The sequence below is a fragment of the Brachycentrus maculatus genome, unplaced genomic scaffold, assembly GCF_059751285.1.
Source record: "Brachycentrus maculatus isolate JH-2025_06_01 unplaced genomic scaffold, ASM5975128v1 h1tg000148l, whole genome shotgun sequence".
NCBI lineage: Eukaryota > Metazoa > Arthropoda > Insecta > Trichoptera > Brachycentridae > Brachycentrus > Brachycentrus maculatus.
Genome location: NW_028280901.1, coordinates 56,223 through 82,122, shown reverse-complemented (window position 1 = coordinate 82,122; position 25,900 = coordinate 56,223). Strand labels below are relative to the sequence as shown.

The window sequence follows — 25,900 nt, the reverse complement described above, 5'->3', positions numbered from 1 at the left end:
TAATGCTTCGTATTATGTGACCGATAAAAATTAATCACTTCAAATACATAATTCAAAAATGTCGTTACACAATGAAAGATAAACGGTATAAGAATTATTTATAACTCTCTTGTTTTGTTATTGTACAAGAGAAATCCCGTAAATAAATATAAAGCTGCAAATAAATAATTTTTTGGACCACATCCTCCTACAAGCTACGAAGATAATATGAAAATATTTCAACAAAATTGAGCATATAACGTTCAAAACAATTTACATATACATTTTTTTTATTAACTTGCTTTTCTGAAAACGTAGTACAAATAATGTATTCGTCCAAGATAATAAGGAATTAATGTTGGTCACAACATTTTTGGTGTGTCCAAATCCTTGTTCACAATTTTGTGTTTCCTCAGGAGTTATTTTTACACTTTGACATCTCAACATACATGAAGAAGAATATGGAAGTCTGGATATTTACTGGGCTTATAACCTGTCATAGGCTGGTTTATCGAATGTTACACGTGTATAATACATGTTAAATATAAGAGTGAAAAAAACTTTTGCATTGTTTTCACCCTCTGGAAATCGAACCCGGGACCTATAGAATTTTAGCCAAATACTACATGTGTAAATGTTAAAAACATACATGTGTTAATGTTATATTTATTATATTTTTTAAATTATTTTTTGACATCTCATTAAAGATGAAGAAGAATATGGAAGTCTGGGCATTTACGGGGCTGACGACCGTCATAGGCTTAGAATATGGGTAGAATTGGTGGAATTATGGGTAGAATTGGTGAATGTTACACACGTGTAACATTCACCAATTCTACCCATTATTGACAACCACACTACTCAAATTCTTGGAAGTTCTATATATATATGAACCAATTTAGAAACCTTGTTCTTGAATCACTAGAACTTCACAAGAGACATCTGAACAAGTATTTGAACACACTCAAAATGTTGTAAATATATTTTTTTCATAACTTTTTACGTGTTTTCTGTACTTTGCCAATCATGAAACTAGTTCATACAATAATTCGTGTGGTTAATGATTTATATCGCCGTTTCTTCCACAGTTTTCTATTTTCCTTTTGTAACAAGCTAGTAGGTACATTTAATAATAAACTAAATAACAAAACTGAATAAAAGTACCTACTCCGTTTATTTGCTTTTATGGACCGTGACTAATTCGATTTTGTTTTGTACTTGTTACTTTCAATTTCATTGCCAAGGTTGCTTAGAATGGAAAAAAACTCATCAACATCTACTGTTCCTTTCCTCTTGGTGTCAACGCTGTGATGAAATTCACAAAATTACAAATGTAATTTGTAAGGTTTATTTTTTGAATGTCACAAAATTATTAATGTAATTTGCTAAAAACAATGTAATTTGCAAGGTTTATTTTTTGAATGTCACAAAATTATTAATGTAATTTGCTAAATACAATGTAATTATATATCACAAATTTACAAATGTAATTTGCAAGTTACAATGTAATTTTTGTAAATCACCCTTATCTGATGACCATAATATTATGTTTATAAATCAACGGGTATAGAAATTTTGCATGTAAATAAAACTGATGGGCTAGAAATATAAAAAAATTAAGACTTATTCCTCTTCAATCCCTTATCCGCATCCGATGGTGCATAGGGCACTGAAGATAACAAATGAAGAAAATGTGATCAGCCCGCCGCTTCAGGTACCAGTCCAGAGTAATATTAAATAAAAATTATAGTCTTAAAATCACTCTAATAAAGAGTTACCCATAGTAAATAACCATTAAATTTAACTTCAAGTTCACTTTACAAAATATCCCCATTGTGATTCCTTTATCTTCGTTCTATCTCTTTCGAAGAATAATATTGATAATAATTTTAGTTTTATATAAATGGCAGAGAGTAACAATTTCTCCTAAGTCTACATTTGACCTAATGAAGGTGTGATTATTCTGAAACCGGTAGTCATGAAGTAGTGTCTTTTTTTAAAAAGTGGTATTACACAAAGTGAACAATGAATAATAAGGAGAATTTTTGCAAAGTTTATTTTTTTAATTTTAGACAATAACAAATGTTATTTGCAAGATTTGTTTTTGAATGTCACAGAATTACAAATGTAATATTCTACTTCATACCTACTTGCGTTCGTATATCGAAATCGCGAAATTCCTGTCGTTCAAAACATTAAAACAATTATAAATGTAACAAAATTCAAATGAAACTGATTTTCGCAACATCATGCATTTTAATTGTTAAATAATAAAAACGTGACATTAAAATGTTTTTAAATTTATGCACATACGTTTTACAACATTTTACACTTACGTTTTATTATTCAGTTTCTAATATTTTTACGATAAATTTATTTAAGTTTAATGTTTTATAAAATAAAATATTTAGAATGTACTTTCTTAGTTACATGACAGAAATATTATTTTCGTAATTATTATGCACAAGACATAATAAATCATTGATAACTAACTAACAAGTCACCACGCCGCTTTCCTGCAGTGGTAGTCATAAAGAATAGAGCACCACACCACTCTTTGCAGACATTTTTCGCCTCTTACACATTTATGCATCTCTTCATATATATTTTTTTCTTCTTCTGACCCGTATCCTCGCCAAATGGTGCATAGGATACTGAATCGCATCGAGGTCGTGATATATATTGAAAATGAATTATACGAAGGCAGATAATCAATCCTGCGCTTCAGGTAACAATCCAAGATAAATATTAGATTTATAATTATTTTAGTGAAAATCAATTCTTTTGACCCCTCCGAGAATCGAACCCGTGACCTCCGAATTGGTAGCCAAGTGTACTAACCACTACACTATAATGGCGGAAAAGCCTTCTCTCCAAGTTTAGCTTAAGCTGTTAAGTTTTAATGTAAGTCATGGGTGGCCAACATTTTCAGTAGCCGGGCCAGATTTTAGAAATGAGATATCCTACCTGCCGTAAAAAAAGCAAACTAGATGTTATACTTTTTCAAGATAGAAACAGTATCATTGCATATCAGGCATGTTGGCTTTGTTTTAAATTCCAAGAAAAAATAGTTTATAGTCCATCTGTCTTAAAAACTTCTCAGTTCTTCTGTTACTCTTCTCTTTTTTAGTCCAACGTCTTTACTACCTGGTTTTGTGTGCACTAAAGAAAAAAATGTGTGATTTGCTCCGCGGGCCGCAAGTAGACACCCGACGGGCCGCGGGTTGGCCACCCTTGATTTAAGTCATCTTCTAATTTTGATTAACCAGAATAGGATATTAAATACAAAACCCCTCAAAATAGATAAAGAAAAATATAGAAGTCTGAGTATTAACAGGGTTTACGACCTGTCATAGGCTGTTAAGTGATCACTTTAAACACATGTAAATCTAAACAAATACAGAAAATCTAAATAAAAGTTTTCTAAATCCTATTGTGAATTCAGTCACGGAACGTCATGAGATTGATCATAAACTCGTATAACTTCCAAAATTTGTGTAGTGGAGTTGGTAATCGTGGGTAGAATTGGTGATTTTTACACATGTGTAAAGTGATCGCTTAACCAAACCTACGATGGTCGTAAGACTTGTAAAAACCCAGACTTGCTGAGACAACCAGGTGTAAATAAAGGTAAGAATCATTTAAATAATTTTCTCATTGAAAGGAAACTTTCTTTTTGAAATATTCACGTAACTGGCTTCCACACGACTTAAGATAAGGATTTTTTTATTTGATGCTTACATCACGAAGTAAGTGATAGTAAATAATAACATATTATTAGGGCTCATTCAAAAATATTTTACATATTAATATTATTAAAAGCATACGAAGGTTTACATGTGTATGAGGATATTTTATGCACGGGTGAATTTAGAAAGGGAACGCCTTTTTTGTACGTGGCTGATATCGACTGTGTAAACTCTATATTATTAAATAAATTGGTAGTTTGACTTGATACGAGTAAAAAATGCTTTCTATGACTAGTACCTTTAATGCCCTTAAAAAAATTGGCTGCAATATCAAGGATTACAAATCATGTGTGGGACCCATCATAACGTATGGGATCGAAAGTAGAGCGGAAACCGTTGGCACTCCATTTGAAAATAGGTGAGATTTATTACGAATTAGCTCACAAATATTTTTACAGCCAAATGTCAGATCGTAAACCCTGGAATGCTCAGACTTCCATCTTTCATATATAGGGTTTTCCACTAAGAGGTTTTATTTTGAATAGCCCGCTATCAGGGCAGCTGCCACTTTTGAAGCTGTCATCTTTTAACATTTGACAAGTAAAAACTACGCAATTAATAAAAATGCAACGGTACATGCTTCAACAACGCATTGAAATTGTTAAAGTTTACTACAGAAATGGTGAAAATTTCGCAATCACAGTTCGCGAAACTAAAGCACTTTTTGGTCGTCGTAAGGCGCCTGCTCGGCCAGCAATAGTGAAACTTGTTAAAAAATTTGAGCTGTTCGGACAACTTGGTGATGTGACGAATCGAAACCCTCAACGTGTCACTATTTGGTGCGGTTTTTGGGCTGGCGGTGTGATTGGACCTTACTTATTCGAAAATGAGAGGTGATCACAGTTGGCCCCCGAGATCTTGTGATTAAAACCTTGAGACTTTTTTCCTTAGGGCCACGTAAAAGATAAGGTCTATGTCAATACTCTACAATCGATTGAAGACCTTTAAGATGGAATTCGTGAAGTTATCGAGGACATACAGCCGCAAATGTGCGAATTGGTCATGGAAACTTTCATGAAAAGGATATGGTGCTGCAGCCGTAGCCATGGCGGCCATTTGGCTGATATCGTTTTCCATCGTTAATCGCATACTTTTCTCTTAACAATGGAATAAATATTGATTAATTTATCTTAAAATATACCAGTTTTTTTTCAAATATGAAAATGAAACTTCTTATTGGATAACCCTATATAATAGTTCTTCGTTTATCTCAGGTTGAGACACCTATAACATTGATTTATCATTGGTAGGGTGAATAATCCCTAGTCTGATTAAATAATAATAAGTAAATTACTTAATTGTTGCCACCTGTTTTCACACGTGTTCGACGACGAAAAAAAAAACTATGTCATTGCTCCACTTATAATGTAAATTTGAAGAACTTGTTGCTTTACATACAACAGGTCAAGTAATGATGTAAATGAAATAAATTACCTATAATTACATCATCTTGATCCCATTTCGATAGGAGATCTGCCCAAGGAAAAATTATGAAATTTTAATTTATTCAATAAATTTTAACCATTGCACAATTTTAAAAGCACTCCTTTACGCACCTGCTAAGCATTATTTTTAGCTGTATATGGCCACGTGGTATCGTGACTCAGTCCGATTAAATTAAAAGAAAAAAATAGAAAGCGTACATTTTAAATATGTTTAATTTTATGAAATGTATAAAAAATCTATGAAACAATAATTTCCTTTTATTTTTTTAATACCCATCTAAGCGTTGTTGCGGCTCAGTTTGGTTAAAAAGAAAAGAAAGAAAATATAAAACGCACGATTCTCATGTTTAATTTTACAATGGTTGTGAAGCAATGACAATTCAAGTCTATGAAACAATCGAACATATTGAAAATGCTTAGTGATAGCAGATGTCAAGAAACGCGTTGTTTGATAATATCAATGTTAAGTTTAGCATATGATGTTATTACGTCCAAGAGATGGCGCTGCTATTGTGGTCAAAAAAGTAATTTTAATTATGTGTTTGCTGAAAAAAAACAAAACACACATTGTGTTACTTTTCAAATCATTAGTCAAGATATATTTTCAATTGTTTTTAATTGCTTGACAAAAACCTGTCCTGCATTTTTTTTTAATTTTGGGAAGAAAAATGGAGTCACGATTGTTAGATTACCTTTTCGTAGCTTTTATGTTAAGATGCATTTAAATGGCAAAAACATGGTAAAAAATGTGTTTAAATTATGGTGACATTTTTTGGTGGAACTGCATTACAAAGAATAAAATAAGAATCATGTAGTTTTTTCCACATGAATTTTATTTGACCATCGACCAGATTTCCCTTGTTCCAACTTGGTCGCTTGTCAAATAAAATTCATATGAAAACAGTTGCATACATAGTTCTTATTTTGTTATGTGTATAAATTACCAAGATTTTATATAGCTGAAATTGGATTTTCAGTTCAAACATGTAAAAGAAATTATTCATCCATTTAAAAATTTCAGTAAAATTATCTCAACTAATTAAGTGTTCGGTTCAGTTATTTTGTGATTAGCAAAATTCTACAACATGGGAAACGCGTGCCGTATGGAGAAAGTCTTCCATTTTATTCAAATCGTTAACTTTGCTCTCTGATAAGTTCATTCTGATGACATGTATGCAATACTAAAATTTATAAGGTGCAATAAATAAAACACGTTTTTAGGCGTTTCTCGATATGTAAAATAATCCGGGGTTGGGATCTTGCTACATCAAAATAAAAGGATCTCTAATAATAACAAGGTTTCTCAATCCAACACAGATGGCTCTTTTGAACTCATATGTACTGTGTCATAAGATTAATTATATATCTCGGAGTTCCAAAATTTTGAGTAGTGTGGTCGTCAATCATGGGTAGAATGGTGTATGTTACAGTAATCACTTAACCAGCTTACGATAGGTCATAAGCCGTGTAAAAACCCAGACTTCATTATTGTTGAGATGTAAAGAAATGTAAAAATAACTTCGTTGAAAAAACCCAGATTTTTAACAAGTATTTGGACACTGAAAATGTTGTGAATGAAAATAATTGCCTCAGAAAAAAAATTAGAATAGGTCTATATATTCAATATAATAAGTCATAACTCTCATAAACCTGTTCCAGTGATATACTCATACTAACGATCAGAAACTAGATTTCTTCATAACCGACTTGTTCTCATTTCAAAATCATCGCTTCTGTTAGATATTTTGATTAATCGACTTTTTCATGGTTAAAACTCGTTATATGTAAACAGTTAAACTTCGTTATAACGGACGTTTATTTAACAGACTTAATGCATATAACTGACAAATATCCTGTCAAATGTAAAAAAAAAGTCCTATTTAAATTATATTTTACATGATTCAATTCAAGTAAACATGTATTCAAAGTTCGCATGTAAACAATTTTTAGCGGTCACGATAATCAAAAATTATATCTCAAAACTTCAAAAGCGCAAACAAAACTTGATTCCGTTTTCAACGCAGGATAACCGAAAGCAAGCGCGTCGATATCAAAAAGCAACGTCACTTCACGACGATTGTCCGAAGACAATAAATATAATTTTGTGTGTGTTTTGTATTGCTTATTTGTATCTAAATACAGAGATTATATTTTTTAAAAAAAGGCTTTTGATTTATTTTAAACCTATTTTATATGTGTCAGGTTGTGGTCCCGTGGTTAGTGTCGCGGACTCTTGAGTCAGAGTTTCTGGGTTCGAAAGCACTCTACCACAATTTGATACCTATTTTTAGAAATGAACCGCTTAGGCTCACAAAAATAGGATTGATTTTTTGTAAGTATTTTTGTAAATAACAAACACACCAATCTTTGTCTTTAAAAAATATAAAAGACTATCGGCTTTAACGGACACCCCCTCCTCCCAATTATCCCTTTATATCGAAGTTTTTCTCCCCTTTTTTGCACCCTGCTTATAAATGCAAGGTCATGCTACGTGTAAATCATTCTTACACATTTACTTTAGTGTTTTTAGAATGCATTATGTGGGAGAAAAAAGGAGGGTAAAGCAGCGTTCAGTCGCTCCACTCCACCACACTTTAGCTGCATAAATATTGATAATAGTTGTTCGATAATTTCCGGCTCCGACATATATCTTCTTTTATTGTCGTTTCAAAGCTCAAGTACTATATTTTCCAGATATTCTATGTATAACTTGGTGACGTATATCGAGGTTTTGCTATATAAGCGTTTGGTTGTTAACGTAGTTTTTTTTGTTTCAGTTGGTATTCAGTATCATGTTCCTGGTTGGCGCCGTTACCTGCAGTACACAAAATATATACAATCCTGTTCTAGACTTAGAAAGAATATCCAGGATGACTCCAATAGAATTGGACCAACTGGCTGGGGGATTGGCTGCTGAAGAGATCATTCGGTAATAATAATTTAAATGAATATTAATACTTGAAAGCGGTCGGTTAAGTCGAAATAATCGGCGGTTATGTATGAAGAGATGCATGAATATGAATGATGCAAAGGATGTTGGGAAAAACAGAGTAGTGGAGAGTTCTATTCTCTCTGCCTACCCCTGCGGCCAGCGGCGTGATATTTAGTTAATTAAGTTGACTCCTAATTGTATGAAAGCAAGGTGATCAATTCTTCGCTCCAAGCACCAATCTAGGGAATATAAAATGAATATGTATTATTTACCAAATAAACACATTTTTTTAAAGGAATGGATGTTTTAAAAATGCCTTTACTCGTTTACGATTGATTTCGTTTTTTGTTAAAAAAATTCGTCACTTAAAGCTTACAACTGTTCACATGCATTCAGGTGATTAAAAATGGCAATGGTATTTAACAACATAAACTAGTTCTCATGAATATTAAACACGAATAACTGAAAACAGCAAAAACGAAATAATTTAAATCTACATTTTCATTTGTCGACCGCTGTTAGAGAACTAAAATACAATAAATCCACTTTTTCCGACATAATTTTTTGCCCATGAGTCATACGTGACAATAATTTCTTTGCATTCCGTTTTAACTCAAACGGTAAAGAAGTTCGTTGCCTTTCTAAGTGCAAAAATCATCATTGTTATTTTATAGGCACAATGCGAGTCTCCTCCCCTCGCCGCCTTTGCGGTTTGGAAAGCTGACAAGTGCGGTGTAATCTTCTTGATCAAAATGGCGACAAATCTTCTCAGACAGATTAATCGTTGGATTTATGATAATAATTATAGAATCATTCAGGCGAAAACTACAAAATAATTATCGTAGATTTATTGTAACTACAGACAGTTGGTAGAATTCCATTATAAATTTTTGGGTAATAGATTCAAAATTAAACAAGGTGATTGGATTGAATTCTACTTTTATTATCTATGGGATGGATAGAGTTCAATGTTATACATATCCACTCGATCGTACAGTTATCCTGTTATATTTTTATTGGTTTATATAATCGATAAAAATATACTCCCCTGGGTACATTAATAATAAAGTAATAATAAAACCCTTATCCGCACCCAATGGTGCATAGGGCACTGTGTCATATTAATGCAGTGTTATCTTGATCGTTTACACATGAAGGAAAGGTGATCAGCCCTCCGCTTCAGGTACCAGTCCAGGGTAATATTGAATAAATATGACAGTGAAAAAATCACTTATATTTATTTTACCCCCCTTGGGAATCGAACCCGGGACCTCCAGAATGGTAGCCGAGCGTGCTGACCATTACACTACGGAGGCGGACAAACGGGTACATCAGGTTATTATTTTAAATTTTAAAATTTAAATTTATTTTTTTTAAGGACAAAGCGATCAGGATCCGGAGATATTCTTGGATCAGTTGCCAAGAAATTTACTTCAGGATTAGCTGGCAAGATAGGAGCCTTCAGCCAAGCGTCTGCTGCGGCGTCCAGTTTATTTGCTGGAAGTTCCTCCAAAGGCCACGACGAGCATGATGGCTACGAGTATGGACCCCCACCAATGGTAAAAATATTTATTGATTTATCAAGTTTTAATATATATAGTAATGTGGACTAATGGCTAAGAAGCAATACCTACCACCAACCAAAAACAGACTATTTATAATATATTATTAATAGATTTATATTATCCACTGACACTTCGTGATGGAATTGCATTTTTAATTTATTATTAGATTAATATATTATTATATTAAAACCAATATTTTTAGCTTTTCCACTTTATTTTTATTTGACAAGCGACCGGGTTTCGTCGTTGCCGGTCGCTGGTCAAATAAAAATAATGTGGAAAAGCTAAAAATATTGGTTTTAATCTAATAATATATTAAAAATGCAATTCCATCACGAAGTGTCAGTGGATAATATAAATCTATTAAAAAGACTATTTATAAGTTTCAACCTTAAATTTCGTTATCCGTAAAATTAAAGGCCCAATAAGTTTTCTCTAAATCCAGGTAACGTTTTACATAATTGATTTTTGGGAACAAAGAACTGGCAAAGGAAGGCTCCCTCAGACGAATGTGTGGAAAATCATTGTATGACAGAATTAAAAACGAAGAAATAAGAAAGGAATGTAAGGCTGAACAAGGAGTAATTGAAAAGATTAAGAAGAGTTCTTTAGGGTGGTATGGACATGTGGAGCGAATGGATAACGATAGAATGACTTAGAAAATATATGTGGCGAATGTGAGCGGGAAAACAGAACGAGGACGACCGAAAAGACTTGACACGATCAGATCAATCAGAACCTAAAATCTGGTGGTGTCAAAAGTCTGCGTAATCGGAGGGCATGTATGACTAGATTTATGGATGTGAAGAAGACGAGGAGCGTATGTCAGGACAGAGGAGTATGGCGTTCCATCCTTTCTGCCTACCCCTGCGGGGAAACGGCGTGATGGTAGTAGTAGTAGTAGTATTTTAAAATTGGCCCTCAGAATGCGAAAACCCAGTGTCGGTATACTATTGTTAATTGTATTTTTTAGTGATGTGTAGTATAGTAAGACCACGTTTTTGAGTTTGTTAATGTAAATACGACCAGTTTCGAGAACAACAGATGTTTTCATCAAAAGGTGTCATGTCTCAGATATGTTAAAAATCAGATTTTATTTTAACTTGTTGACGAGAACATCTATAGACGCATATAAATTAATGAACTAAAAAAATGGTCTTATACAAGCGTTTTATATTTATATTGATATAGAGATATATCAGAAAGTTCTGTTGGACTTTCTCTGCCATAAGAGAGTACTTGAGCTCATGAAGCCTTCAAATCGTTGAGTCACTCTAAAGAGTACTTCACTCAAATAAGTAACAAACGTTTGTAAAGGAATTATAATATTGTAGTAAAAAACTCATCTGGCTAAAAACTGTACAGTTTAAAACAACCCAAAAGCCAAGGGCTAAAAAATACATTAATTTAGGAGATCAAAAAATGGACAAGACAAAACTTGGAAAGTTTTGACATGTGTAAATCAATATTTGATCAGATTCCTTATATGATTTTGCCTTTAATGGACAACTCAGCTTTTATTCATCTATTTCCTTGTCTTATATTTCAATATTAATATCAAGTTATACGTAATTTATTTTATTACACAATCCTCAATCAATCAAGTAAACATGACATGCTCGGTATTGTAATAAGTATACTGATTGATGCCTAATAATTTTATGTTTGCGTACGGAAAACATATTTTCGCAATTCAGGATTTCCGAGTCATCTACGATTTTCGAATTCACATTGAAACGGAGAAAATTAGATTACACAGTATATTGCTAATTATCATGAAAAAAAGCAATGTGGATCGCATGTAGACTTATAGAACACAAAAATTAAACGCAAATTTTAATTTATTATTCTTTCATGCAAAATGGTAATGAAGTGTTACATGTTCATACGCTTTTTTTGTGAAGTAGATATATAAGTATTCAAAATAACATATTGAATTTACGCTCATTTTTTTATAGATATACGTATCACGCCATAGACATCACGAATACCGTGTTATATAAAAAATCTATTTAGTTTTCAACGGGCTATGAATTATCTATCATTGTCTATTGAAAACTTAAAGTTTTTACTTAAAATTAATACGTGTCTTGAAAGGCATTAGTGGTACTCGTTAACACATTTAAAGATTAAAATTTATTGGATCAAGCTTAGTAAATTGAGTTGTTTTTGAAAGATTAATCGGGAAAAAGATAAAATACGTTTTCAAATAAAAACAAATCATTGACTGGTATATAAACTTAAGGATTTTTGTCTGTAAAGAATGAGAAATTTGTTTGAATATCTTTAATATATTACTATATTAATAAGTGATAGTTAATTGATACACAAACTTTTATACTAAAAAACAGACGCCCCGATACGAGTTGTAATCGCGTGACTTCATGAGTTTTTCAGTAAATTTCAAATATTGAATGATTTTTACTCTTATTTAATGGTATATTTCAATTAAATTAATTATATGACGAAAGATCAGCTACCCGATGTTGACATATTTAAATTTAATGTGTGGGCGTAGAAAATCTAAAATTTATATACCATAATAACGGCCACTTGTATTTTAGTTGCTAATTTAAAAATAGATAATTAAAAAATATATATTTCAAAATTAATTGAAAAGTTCATTTTCTTATGGAACCAATCTCTTTTCTAAAATTGATACTATTGTTCACGATTATTTAGCTTGCTTGAATAAAAGACTTCCATCCAATTCAGCATTTCAAAAAAGTTCATCAATTAATTCCAAATATTAATAAAGGCATTCGATGAGCTTATATTGAAAAGAAACGGGTTTTATAAAGCGAAATATATACGAGTACTTTTTTTTTCGTGAAATAGAATCTATTATTTTTTGACATCTCATCAAAGATGAAGAAGAATATGGAAGTCTAGGCATTTACGGGGCTTACGACCGTCACAGGCTGGTTTAAGTGATCACTTTACACACGTGTAACATTCACCAATTCTACCCATTATTGACAACCACACTACTCAAATTCTTGGAAGTTCTATATATATATGAACCAATTTAGAAACCTTGTTCATGAATCACTAGAACTTCTTTACATCCCACCAATAGATGTCTCTAGTGAAGTTCTAGTGATTCATGAACAAGGTTTCTAAATTGGTTCATATATATATAGAACTTCCAAGAATTTGAGTAGTGTGGTTGTCAATAATGGGTAGAATTGGTGAATGTTACACGTGTGTAAAGTGATCACTTAAACCAGCCTATGACGGTCGTAAGCCCCGTAAATGCCCAAACTTCCATATTCTTTTCATCTTTGATGAGATTTCAAAAAATAATATGAAAATAACTCCTGTAATTGGAGATAATCCAGATTTTGTGAACAAGTATTTGGACACACTCAAAATGTTGTAAATAGAATCTACATATCTAGAAGGTATTAGTTTCAAATTATTGTAGGTAACGAAGAAAAAACTTATACAACATTTAAAAATTTATATATATTTATTTTTGTGAGTTTTGTTAAAGTACTAATATCTATCATAATATATATTAATGCAGATGTATGACCAAACCAATAAATTTGCTTTATGTTATCCGGGTAATTTGAGTTGTACTTATGCTGACAATATTACTATTTTTATGTAGGTTATGTACTTTTGTGATGTAACAAGATGACAAATTGTTAGTATAAGTAAAATTATCAATGGTCTTGCTTAGCAATTTAGAAAATAGTTTAGTTGCGTGTTGTACCAGGAAATGTCAAAGTTATGTCAACTGAAATATTATACTAGTTTATATACCGGAATAAATTACTCACTAAGGAGTTGTGAATAATTAATGTATTAATTGCAAAAGCCTTCTGCTGAAATCATCAGATAAATTATGAAGACATAAATATATTGAATATCAGCGTTTAATACATCTAACGATTTGTTTAGGATCAAAAAACCAAACACCTAATTATAGATTTTGACATCTCGATACAGATGAAGAAAATATGGAAGTCTTTGTATTTATATGGCTTACAACTCGTCTTCGGTTGGTTTATGCTATCACTTTATACAGTGTCACATTCACCACTCTAACAATGATTGACAACCATACTACTCAAATTTTTGGAACTCATATCGCTCACTCCTTTCAACAACGTCATATATCAAAAATCGTCAAATTCCAGTTTTATGTTTTCGGAATGCCCAGAAAATGTACCTTATCCCAGCAAAAGCGGCATATTTTTAACTTATATTTATCGGCTACAGGGCAGAAAGTGTTGTTTTTGCATTTTGAAGAAAATGTATTGTTTAATTATTTTTTTAAATAAAATAAATATTTTTCAAATGAAAAAAAAACATTCAGGTTTTACCTAAAAAGATCTGTTGCACAGTAAAAATTTCAATAAGTGGCTTGATATTTATTTTTAAAACATTGTATTATATTTTTAAACTTTAAAAACGATCTCCAGAAAAATCTAGTTTTTTTTATATGTGAAGTTGTTGAAAGGAGTGAGCGATATAATTCATACACCCAGACTTCCATATTCTTTTTCAGCTTATTTGACTTTTTCTTTATACTTTAAATTTATGAATAACTCCTTATTGGAGAAACCCAGATTTGTGAACAAGGATTTGGACACACCCATAATGTTGTGGACCTAACTATAGTTTTTTCCTCATATATAATAAAAGTATCGTTAATATTATGATAATTTCACGAAAAAGTTTGCAAATTATAGAATTTTACGCAACTTTTATAGATCTCCTGTAAAATTATACTGCACATTGCACAACACAGATAGATACCTACGCCAATACTGGATATCGACATTATGTAACATAATTTCATGCATTTGATATGATTTTATATTCGATATGTATTCAGTTATTGTATAATATGATTAGTAATAATAGCAGTTATAATCACCGCACAATTGATGGAGCTTTCCCATGTGAAATATTTATAAAATATTTTTTATAACTAAATGTGAACTTTGACAAATCAGATTTGTGATGCAGTTTTCTAGGACAGTATAATTTTTATCAATGAACAAATGCTGATATTGTTTCTAATTAGCACTTGTTTTTCCTTCTATTCCCGACACAGATCAAAATAAAATGAAATTTTATTTAAGTTAGAAGAAATAAAATTACACTTTATGATCTATTAACCTTGTACATAATGCAGGGTAAGTAATAAATGCAACTTCAATTTAAAAAGAATTATAAAATTACCCATAGCTATTTTGAACAAATAAATGAAAAATACTGCCGGGATAAAAAGGAACCCTTAGTAAATACTTTGGTAAAATTACGAAATTTTATTACACATATCAATATATATTTTTTTATATTTACATCAAATATTTAACGTTGCAAACCTTTTTTAGCACATGCGTAACATTTGAAAATTTCAAAATAAATATATTTTTTTAAGCCGTATACTTTAACCTTTTGTCTGTAAGGGAGTTGATACTTTGTTGTTGAACATAATTTGTTGCTTTACGTAGAAAGTGAGTTGAAGAAATTAAATGTTTACATACCAGGAAAATTACCAGCTGATTGAAAATCGATATGTATTTGTATCTTTATGGTTAAGCAATTGATAAGTAAATACAAAAAAATATATAATGCAATTAATAGTAAAAAGGTCAATTTGGATTTCATATCCAGATATCAAAAAAGAAGAGATATAAATATTGTGTAATATTAAAATACAGGTAGTAGTCATTTTTTTCTCTGTGAACGAAAAACTGGGGCGTTTGATGATATATGTGTTATTTCTTAACGATATTTAAGAGTTAAGTGAAAGGTAAACTTGTTCATCTCACCATTAACAGAGACCGTTAAATTGTGTAATATCAGATATTTCATGCACTTCAAATGCTTTAAAATATCTAATTTATGCTTTATAGCAAATATTAAAAATGCAATCATATTAGTTGGAATATGCATATTATGCTAATGTAAGAAATCCTTTCTACAGAATTTTAATTAACAAGGAAAAGAAGGACGTAAATATCTTAAGATATGTGAAATTATATGAGCTTTATTAGAAATGTGCAATGATGAGAGATACTATATAATATATTTTATGTTGTAAATAGCATAAATATATTATTTACGACATTTTGAGTGGGTCCAAATACTTGTTCACAAAATCTGGATTATCTCCAATTACAGGAGTTATTTTCATATTATTTTAATAATGGGTAGAATTGGTGAATGTTATACGTGTGTAAAGTGATCACTTAAACCAGCCTATGACGGTCGTCAGCCCCGTAAATGCCCAGACTTCCATTTTCTTCTTCATCTTTGATGAGATGTCAAAAAATAATATAAATATGTTACGTTGTAAATAGCATGTTTTAAATAGCTCTAGCTCTTACTTGACTGCATTTGAGGATATTGCTTTCTAAAACTGCTATAATAACTAGTTACAAAACAAAATTATAATAATTTAATCAATTTGTTAATTGTTTTAATATTTAAACACTTGTATTATTCCACTTTTTGAGTTTTATTACATTTTACACGACTATTTTCAAAACTCTAGAGCAAACAAAGTATTCAGCTGAAAAATTGTTTTGCTCTTTAGTTTTGTAATCACCTGTCGATGAAAACATCTGCAGTTTTCGAAACTTGTATAAAATGAAATTAAACTCAATAAGTGGTATAATACAAATATTTTTATTAAATACTCAACATGTCCTTATCATCCATCGTTCACTTTACGTAATACCACTTTAATAAACACTAATTCGTGACTACCGGTATCGGAATAATTATTCCATCGTCAGGTCATTAAAATGAAATTATTACGGTCTTTCAATTTAAATTGAATTAAAATAAAATAAATTGAAAAAAAAAAAAAAAATTTAATGACTTGATGATGGAATGATTCTTACAAAACCGGTAGTCACGAATTAGTGCTTATTAAAGTGGTATTACATAAAGTGAACGATGAATGATAAGAAGAGTGTAATATTACCATACCACAAAGTTGAAAATGCTTTTAATTTACAAAATAAATCAACAGCTGAATCAATGTATAATAAAATTTGTATATGGTTGGATTCAGACATACCACTCCAAAGGATTTGACTTCTGGTCCTTGAAGAAGTCCATTTTGGGCACACTGTTCGAAGCTGTCAAAGCCATAGTCGGAGGGGCTACCATCATAAAGGGACAGCTGATCAGGGGAGGAGGAGCCCTCGCTTCAGGAGTGGGAAAGCTTGTCAGCGTCAAGGGAGAAGCCGTGTCCAACCTCGGAAGACATCTAGTGAACAACGCTTGGTTGGCACCACCCAAGAAGCACAGGGCACCGGTCGTGCATCATGAGACGTCAGTTCACGTTTCTTCACCGGTTGTGCACTCTGCTCCAAGCGGTGAGTTTTGTTTATGTTCTCCTGGAAAATATAATTTTTTTATTCATTTCTTAAACCCTTATCCGTACCCCAATGGTGCATAGGGCACTGCACCGCTGGGTCATTTTTAGTAAATATTAGATTGTAAAAACTACGAATATTTATTTTCACTTCCCTTGGGAATCGAACCCGGGACCTCCAGTATCCGCTGACCATTACACTACGGAGGCAGACTAAAGTAATTAAAAACTGTTAATTATCAACCTTATATGGTATAACTGGTAAATATTGGGTGATTTCTCAATGTGATTTCAATGTTAGTTATTGTTATTTTTATTTTATCTCTTCTCTATCTCTTCTCTATCTCCTCTTATAAACTTTTTTTTATTATTACAATGTATTTTGTTTGTAAGCGCCAAAATCACTCTTAAACGAGTGGAGGCTTTAAAAAATGTAATTCGGCCCTTTTAAAGAATATTTTTGGCTAATTTTGTTCGTTACATCTGAGAATACTGTAATGACAGATGTTGCAGTATGCTTTGATTTTGAGTCTATAACACGTGTTCGACTTATTAAAAGTAAAATATTTATTTTACTCAGTTGAAAATGGCGGATTTTATTCCAAGAAAACATCGTTTGTGGGAAGTTTATAAAGTTACTTATTTGTAGAGAAATGTTCGGAAACCCATCTTTTGAATGAGAAAAAATACAGTGCTCTTGTTTCATTGTATACAACATGTAAAAAATAGTTTTGGGGATATCGAAACCCCGCTTTTGATGATTTTATTAATTTAGAGAAAAAGTAATTGTTTTTTTTTTGACAATACCTTTTGAAGCTAGAGATATCTCAAATATCGGAGATCTATGTCTCTTAATGTGAGAACATTTTTTATAATAGATTCCCATGCATTTACTGTTTTTCATGATATAATTTTTCCTTTTACGCTTTAATTATTCATCATTCATATTATGCATATTCATTTAGTTTTTCTTTAAAAATGCACGATTTAAAATAATATGTATTCCAAAAATGCGGCCAGTTTTTAGTATTTACTTGTCTGAGGCCTGTTCAAAAACAGTTTTTTTATATTATTGCTGATACATTTTCAGCGTTATCACGATATGTAATGTTTATTTTTAAAATGTTTCCAAAAATAGCTGTGAATTATTTCAGCACCAGCATCTAGTTACGGACCTCCGAGTGTTTCTTCTGGGCATTACCAGCAATCCCACGTGGCACAGTACGAACTGCCAACAGCGCCGTCTGCCCATTCCTTCTATGGACCTCCCCAGACATCGTACAATGCTATATACGGACCTCCCAGTAAATACACAGCTCCTCTTGAAGGTAAAACCTAATACCAACTTTAATATATTGGATACACAAACCCTTAGCTGATAAATGGTTTGTGAATTATCCGCTAGAGTCAGACTTTGAAAAAAGCCCTTAAAAAGGTATTTCACAAAGGCTGTTTTCGAATTTCATATCTGCTTACTATGTGGACCATATGCAGTCCACAAACTGTCTTAAAGCCTTTCTGTAGGCTACCAGCTCCCTTGCATCCTCCCAAGTCAAGTCCGCGTCCCGAAATTCATACGAGAACTGCCGACGAATTGTCAGCAGTGGTCGTCCTGAGCGGCGCAAACCTGATGCCTTGTAAAAGAGGCAAGCTTGATAAAGGCTCTCTGGAGGCATGCGGAGTACATGGCCAAGCCAACTGAATTAATTATAAGTTAAAGATTTAATTTTTAGTAAGCAAAATCTTATTCAGCAAGCTTTGACATTCAAAAATGCGTGATTTGTATTATGTGAAGTATGTAATGTCGTTATCTCACGATAAAAGAAAACTAGTAACTAGATCATTCTGTGGATTTTATAACATGGGTTTTAATGAGATTGTCATAAAATAATAAAGATTATTTTAAACAATTCTTAATTGCTAGAAAATAACAGAAATTGCTCATACATTTGAATAACAGCTAGATATGTAAATCAGCAAAAACTACATAACGCTGCACAACGCGATCTTTAAGCAATTAATCGGAGGTTCAACATGAATATGCCATTATATGAAATCTCACCTAGTTTTCTTGTGATCTCTACTTGATGTTCATTGTTCGAGTTCATTGCTCTATAGTGCTGACGACATTCATTACTGGCTTCTTATGCGGAAGTCCTGTAAACTTAGGGACAAAGGTGAATAATGAATGAATGCAAGGTGATCAGCTGTGGCTATGTTGAAGTTGAATTCAAAAGAGATGAAAGTGTGTCAACTGTCAGCTTGTCGTTAAAAACAATGATTTGATTTATAATAAATTCGTTATTATGATCACTGCCTGTGAAATGAAGAAGGCTATTTTCTTTGGATGGAAGTAGCTACTAAGCGAAGAGGGGATAGTCATTAGATCTTTGTAAAAATAAATTATAATATAATTTCTCGTGTTTTTTTTTAATTTCACGAATAAATTAATGGTTTCTTTCCCAAGTAAAATTAAAATTAAAATTGAAAAGGTTTTGCCACAAAGTGACTGCTGAATGAATTCATGAAAAAAATTTGAAGGGTTTTAAAGGAAATAAATGCATAACAATGCACGATAAACTCCAAATATTTGGTGTATTTTAGTTTTTTTTTGTTCGTTAATAGACTGTAAAACTCAGACAATTTCTTTGAGGTGTTTTGTTTATTCTACTACGTTTTAATTGAATGACGTCAAAAACAACCTGTGAAGTTAGTGAAAATATTTGATTGAGATACCATTAAAATACCTCTTTGAATACTAGATAAAATAATCCAGTTATAAACTGTTGTCACTTTTGTAGGTCATATTCACGCAGTAGAAATGTACTCGTTTTGCAAATAGAACACATACGACATTGCACACATTGACACCGGCATTGCACGGTAAAAATCACTAATACTTTTTAAATCTTTTATGATATTTTTCAAAAATTTTAGAGAACTTTCGTGACATAGAAATTTCGTAATGCATGTATAATACCATAATTAAAAATAATTAAAATATTTAACATGTATTGATCTGATGAATCAGATCACCCACTAGATAACAAACACATAAACTACGAAATATAGCTGTACTATACCATTACTTCTGAACGCCTATTGCTAAAGATACTTCCATTTTAACATAAAGATATTTCCATTTTAACGTTTGTCGATTCGTACTATAAAAAAATATAGGAATTTGTCGTCCAAACTGCCTTAACCTTTCCGGGAGTACAAAAATTCTTGTCCGACTTTCTCTGGGAAGTGGGTTCTTTTTACATGAATTTTTTTTTCATTAAATCGATGTATTATGAAGATAGAAATTATGTTAAAATAATTTGATTAAAAAAACACCTATTCAAAATATTCTTCAATTTTGACAAAATTACACACAAATATCCACACAAGTCTTTGCAATACAAGTTACATCATACTAACTGACAGACGGACTTCGACGTTCATTAACGTCGATACTCCTTTCAGCAAAATTCTGTCTGACGTTCATTTACGTCCATACTCCCGGACAGGTTAAAGAACTTTTCTTAATCTTTGCAATTGTAGCTAGTTCCGACTTACATTCCTTTCTTACATCTTCGTTTAAAATTCATACAATGATAATCCAGACATTCGTCTGAAGTAACGCATTTCAACGGCGTTCACTCTGCTTTCATCCTTCATTATTTCATCTTGTGAAAGTATATGTAATCCAGACTGCAAGTTAAACCCTTAGGAATGGAACAACTAGTTGTTTTGTAAACAATATGAAAAAAAGTGTAAAAACCAGCATATGTGTTTTTTTACACCTTTTCTAGTTTAGACATCATTCATATGCAAACATGTTCCGCGGGTGATGAGCGCTCGTTCAACTGTTCGTCCGGTTTTAAAACTGAAATCAAAAGTTCTGTTTCTGTGCTATGGTCACGTGACGCAAGTTTCTCGCTTCAGTGCGGTCACTTTCTAGGTCATGGCATTGTCTCCATTGCAAAATAGGATATATCACCAGTATTAGGATATAACAACAAAAAATACATTGACTTTCTTTTGGAAACAAAGATTTAAGAGTGATATTATACCCACGCCACCCACATATGTATTATAAATATGTGCATAATTTCATTAATGTGTATGTGTGTGTTTATAAATTTACAAATATTTACCTCTTTTAACATTTAAACAAGCAAAATCAATTTAATGAATTTATGCAGTATTATTTAAGCTTAAATTGTGGATTTTTTTCATATTTAATCTCTGACAACAGTTTTGAAGGATTTTTAATGCCTAGTTGTAAGAAAGTTAAACTTACTCAGGAGAATGTAGTTGGAAATAGAATCAGTAGAAGACCGAGGAAACCTTGCCATGTTATAGTATTTACTTAAGTGGTTATCAAGTAACAAGGTCTGCAGTCGGAGTAATCGGTGGGTATGTATGAGGAGATGCATGAATGTGGAAGAGGCAAAAATTGTTTACAAAGACAGATTCGTGGGGATATTTTATTCTCTCTGCCTACCCTGCGGAAAAGCTGCGTGATAGCTAGTTACTTAGTTAGTTTTTTGTATGTAAATTTCAAAGATTAATTACTAAGAAATTTACGTAAGAAATATATTAAATTATGATATTCAAATGAGGGAATAAATAAAAGTATTGTTATGTGTTAAAACTAACCCGCAGTAATGTTTTTTGGTAACATTCCGATTTATCTCAAATCTTTTAATATGGTATCTACAAATATGTATTTTTTATAAGTATTAAATACTTAGAACATTGCAAACGAAATAACCATTGTTCATAACTGGGAAACAATACCCTTGAACTTCACGAAACATTCTCACCTACAGCCAAGTCTGTTCCGACCGAACAAATAATTCAATCAGACACGAATTATGTAAGACAACCTAATCAAAAGGCGGATATTGAGCGCCTTTCTTAGGTAGCTAATTTATTCAACTAAAACGCACGCTTTTACTCTTTCCGTGTGTTATTGAAATTGAATTAGAAATTTCAGAGGAAAAACTATTTAATTAGTAGCGGATGTTAGTGCAGTCAAATTTCGTCGAATCGAAAAATAACTCGGAGGTTTGAATTCTTACTGATGATTATTTTTATTATTTGTGTAGTGGGTTTTGTTTTGTGGTTTGTTACAACCATTGTAGGATTAATGTAAATATTCATTATGGTTTTGTTATGATGTAGGTACACTTTTTGTCGTAGTTATTTTGATAAAAATATAATATGAAACGGATTATAAAATTAGTTATATTTTTATTAATTATATCCGGTAGTTTCACGAATTCCACTAATATCGAAAAGTATGATTGTATGTTTTTAGACGTGTGTGAATGCACTTTTAAGATGACCTTTGGAAGAGAAAGTACCGTTTATGAGAGCGGATATTTGTTTAAATCGACACAAAAAAACACCTCGTGCAGAAATTACATATTATTTTATTGAACATTCTCCGAACTTCATTTTACATTTAAAAAATCGTGGAAATATTTTTTATTATTTTATTTTAATCATTTTTACTTGACACGACTTGAGACGAGAAAAATGTTACATGTGTTACTGTAGTGTTGTGCCCTTCCTCATAGGAAAGCATCAACCAAGTCCGCTGGCGGGAATCTTCTTGCTGAAGCCATTCGACACGAACTATGGACCACCGGATAGTCACACAGCTTCTGCAGGACCCCCTCAATCATTCGTTACAAGCGCAATGCATGCACTGAAAGACATCTTAGGGAACCAACCGACCTACGACACACAACCAACTGCCCCCGCATCGCACTCTCACTCTTCAACTTCCGCAATATCCGGTCCGTCAGGACCATCTTACACAGACACTCTCCTTCACCCTCCACCGCCTGTCCCCAACAACTTCAACTCATTCTCTTCCTACTCCAGAAATGATCTTCCAGCATTCAAACCATTGAATATCCCTTCCGGAGTCTCGGGCCCATCGGATTCTTATCTTCCGTCAACTCAAGACCTCGGCTCCACAAATTCAAAACTCCAATCCATGGTCGACAGTCTCTTGGGAGAATATCCTCAGGCCGCAGCATCCAATACTTTCTTTTCCACCTACAAATCTGGCAAAGTTTCCCATTCTCCCGTTTTCAAAACATACAAGAAAAAAGGCGGATTGGATCCCGTGAAACTGAGCAAAGTTAACGACAACTTAGACAAATTGAACAAACTTGAACGATCGGATAGAGGAAGATCTTTAGAGCCGATAAGTTTGTTCCAACAAATAGAATACATGAAAGAAGCGATCAATCGAGGAAGAGAAACTGAAAATGAAGAAGCAATTGAAACTACTTCGACGACGCCAGAAGAGATTGTGACCGAAAATTCGTCCGGAAGCCCGCGAGCAGTAGTCACCGGTGTCGAAAAATCTATATCCTACGAACTGAGAGGAAACCGAATAATTAAACTCACAGACAAAACTACTAACGTTTGACTGACCGACTGACCATAGTATTTTACAAGGTAACAAATATCTCCACCGCCATCTGGAGAATATCATTTTTCTTGCTTACTCATTGACAAAACTTTGGTACTTCTTGGTATTCTTACCTCGCTCTATTACAAATACTGTGACTACTTACTTTTACTATTTTGGCCTGCCTTCATACCCCTGAAAACATTAATCTCTAGCGTCATTATTCTTACCGTAATGATTATAAATGACAACCAATTACCCGTCTTTTCAGGTTTCTGCTTACCGACTACATTTATTTCTTTTTATCCCCCCTTGTTATTGATATTCCCCTTTCCATGTGTCCGATTTCCTTATATACTAATTATATAAATATACATATATATTTCATTGAATGTGAACCTGCCCTGTATAAGAACATATTGTATAAATGGGGTTTTCTGTCTAAAACCTTCTTTAGAAAAAAAAAGTTATTTTTAATGGTTTATTAACATTTGAGTTATTTTCTTGAGTATTGAATTTTTTAAAAACTAGCAAAAATGTAAATAATTATTATGTTAGTAAATTTACTATTCGTAATTAAATTAACCTATGTATTTATTATTAACACTTTTTTATTTTATTTATAATTATTAACCTATTTATTACAATATATTTGGAATGTTAGTTTCATAATATGGTATTTATTAATATTTTTTAAAAATTTCAGGAATTTAAAGAAATACTTTTAACAAAAATGCCTTTCTTTTTTCTATTGCTTTCGATTACTTACAAAAAAATAATTTATGATCAAATATCTAACTTCGTTCCTCTTGCAGGTAATTATGCCAACTACGTCCAATGGTAAAAGTCAAAATGGAAGAGAAAACTATGAACGAGACACCTAATTTGAAGCAGATGACTTCATTGTATCGTTAAGCGATCAAATATCTTTTTCAAAGCTGCGAAATAGGACACGTTATTCATTAATATTTATATTTAAATAATACTACTGTAAATATTTTCGTATATAATTCTATTTTAAGACAGGTTATTATTTCAAAATAAGGTTACGAAAACAAAGATAGAAGTCTCTGAAAGAAATACCTACATATATCTATGCCTTGGAGGGAAAACGTACTAATAAGAATTTTGTAAATTTTCCAGGAGATAAGTATTTTAAAGTCATCTTGATTTTTCTTCGATTATTAAATGTATCGTATTGCTTATCTAAGTAATAACTTAAAAATATTTCTAAAAAAGACAAGTACTTAACACCTTTTGTACATTTTAAAAAATATATAAAAATAAATTATTATTACTTACAGGGATAGGTAGATAAAATGGAACGCCAGACCAATCTGTATTTGCAAACAGTCTTCACTTCTTTCACATTCATGTTTCTCCTTATACATACGTTCCCATTATTCCAACCTTTTGACTGTTCTTTCTTCACTCGTTCGATTCACTTGTCCAAACCATCTAACACACTTCTCTTAAATTTATCGATAATGTTTATCTCAGCCATATTATTATATCACCATTCTAACATCTATCACACACATCTTTTTTTTTGGACACTTGACATTTTCCTTTATAAAAGTATGGATTGATGGTCTGGTTTTAGATTTTTTCATAGATTGGATGGTATAAACATTTTCGTGCACTGAAATATGTGTCTAATCATGATTCGTGTTTCCACGTTGTATGTAAAAAGACGTCAAACTTTGGCACTTTGATTATTGTAATAAATGTATTGATTTACGCATCGATAAGTGAAACCTCAAAAAGTCGTAATTAGTATTTTTTCCCTCTAAGATATCAATTTAATAAATAAATAATACTAGTTTATGTGCAGTGAGGATTCTTGTTTTAATATCTGGTAATTTTATACAGTGGTATTTTCCATATAAATACATTGATGATAGCCATAAAATAGTTTTCAGACGTAGGTTGTAATTTGCTTTACAAACTACTGTCATTACTTCTAACATAGCATACAAAATATGTAACTTAAATTTTCAATACCCATGTGAATAATATAATTTAATAATTTATTTTGGAAACCAATCTTCCATTACTCCATGAGTATGGAACCTAAAAAAATATCATATATACGTAGAAAATAAAAATAATTTATATGAATTCAACGATTGCTTAGATTTTTATTTTATTAAATATTTTAAATAGGGATAATTTAGTCATTCTAGTATAGTTCTACCCCAGAGGTAAGATTTTTAAAATTAATTTTAATACAATTGTTTAATTGGTTTATTGAAAAAGCTAAAAATGGTCGTAATTATTTTGGCCGTTTCCGTACCGACTTAAATAATAAAAATCATGGAAAAATATTTATTTAATTTCTCACTGTTTTTATTTGTTTGTAAAAATGTTTCATATTCCGTTATAAATAATTCATTTGTTGTAGCCAATTTCACATCTATCGCAGCTATCTTGCTCAAATTGATAGAAATACAATTTA

The 25,900-nt window shown here is 31.7% G+C and overlaps 1 protein-coding gene across 1 annotated transcript in view; it reads left to right on the top strand.

The window, feature by feature from the left end:
- LOC148308772 (uncharacterized) overlaps positions 1 to 23,460 on the top strand; it is a 38,746-nt gene extending 15,286 nt beyond the window's left edge. The window contains exons 2-6 of the mRNA XM_088261141.1: positions 7,951 to 8,102; positions 9,484 to 9,664; positions 16,716 to 16,964; positions 18,244 to 18,308; positions 22,767 to 23,460. Coding sequence (XP_088117267.1) covers positions 7,951 to 8,102; positions 9,484 to 9,664; positions 16,716 to 16,964; positions 18,244 to 18,308; positions 22,767 to 23,460 — 1,341 coding nt within the window. The remainder of the gene's footprint in view (positions 1 to 7,950; positions 8,103 to 9,483; positions 9,665 to 16,715; positions 16,965 to 18,243; positions 18,309 to 22,766) is intronic.
- The last annotated feature ends 2,440 nt before the right edge of the window (positions 23,461 to 25,900 follow it).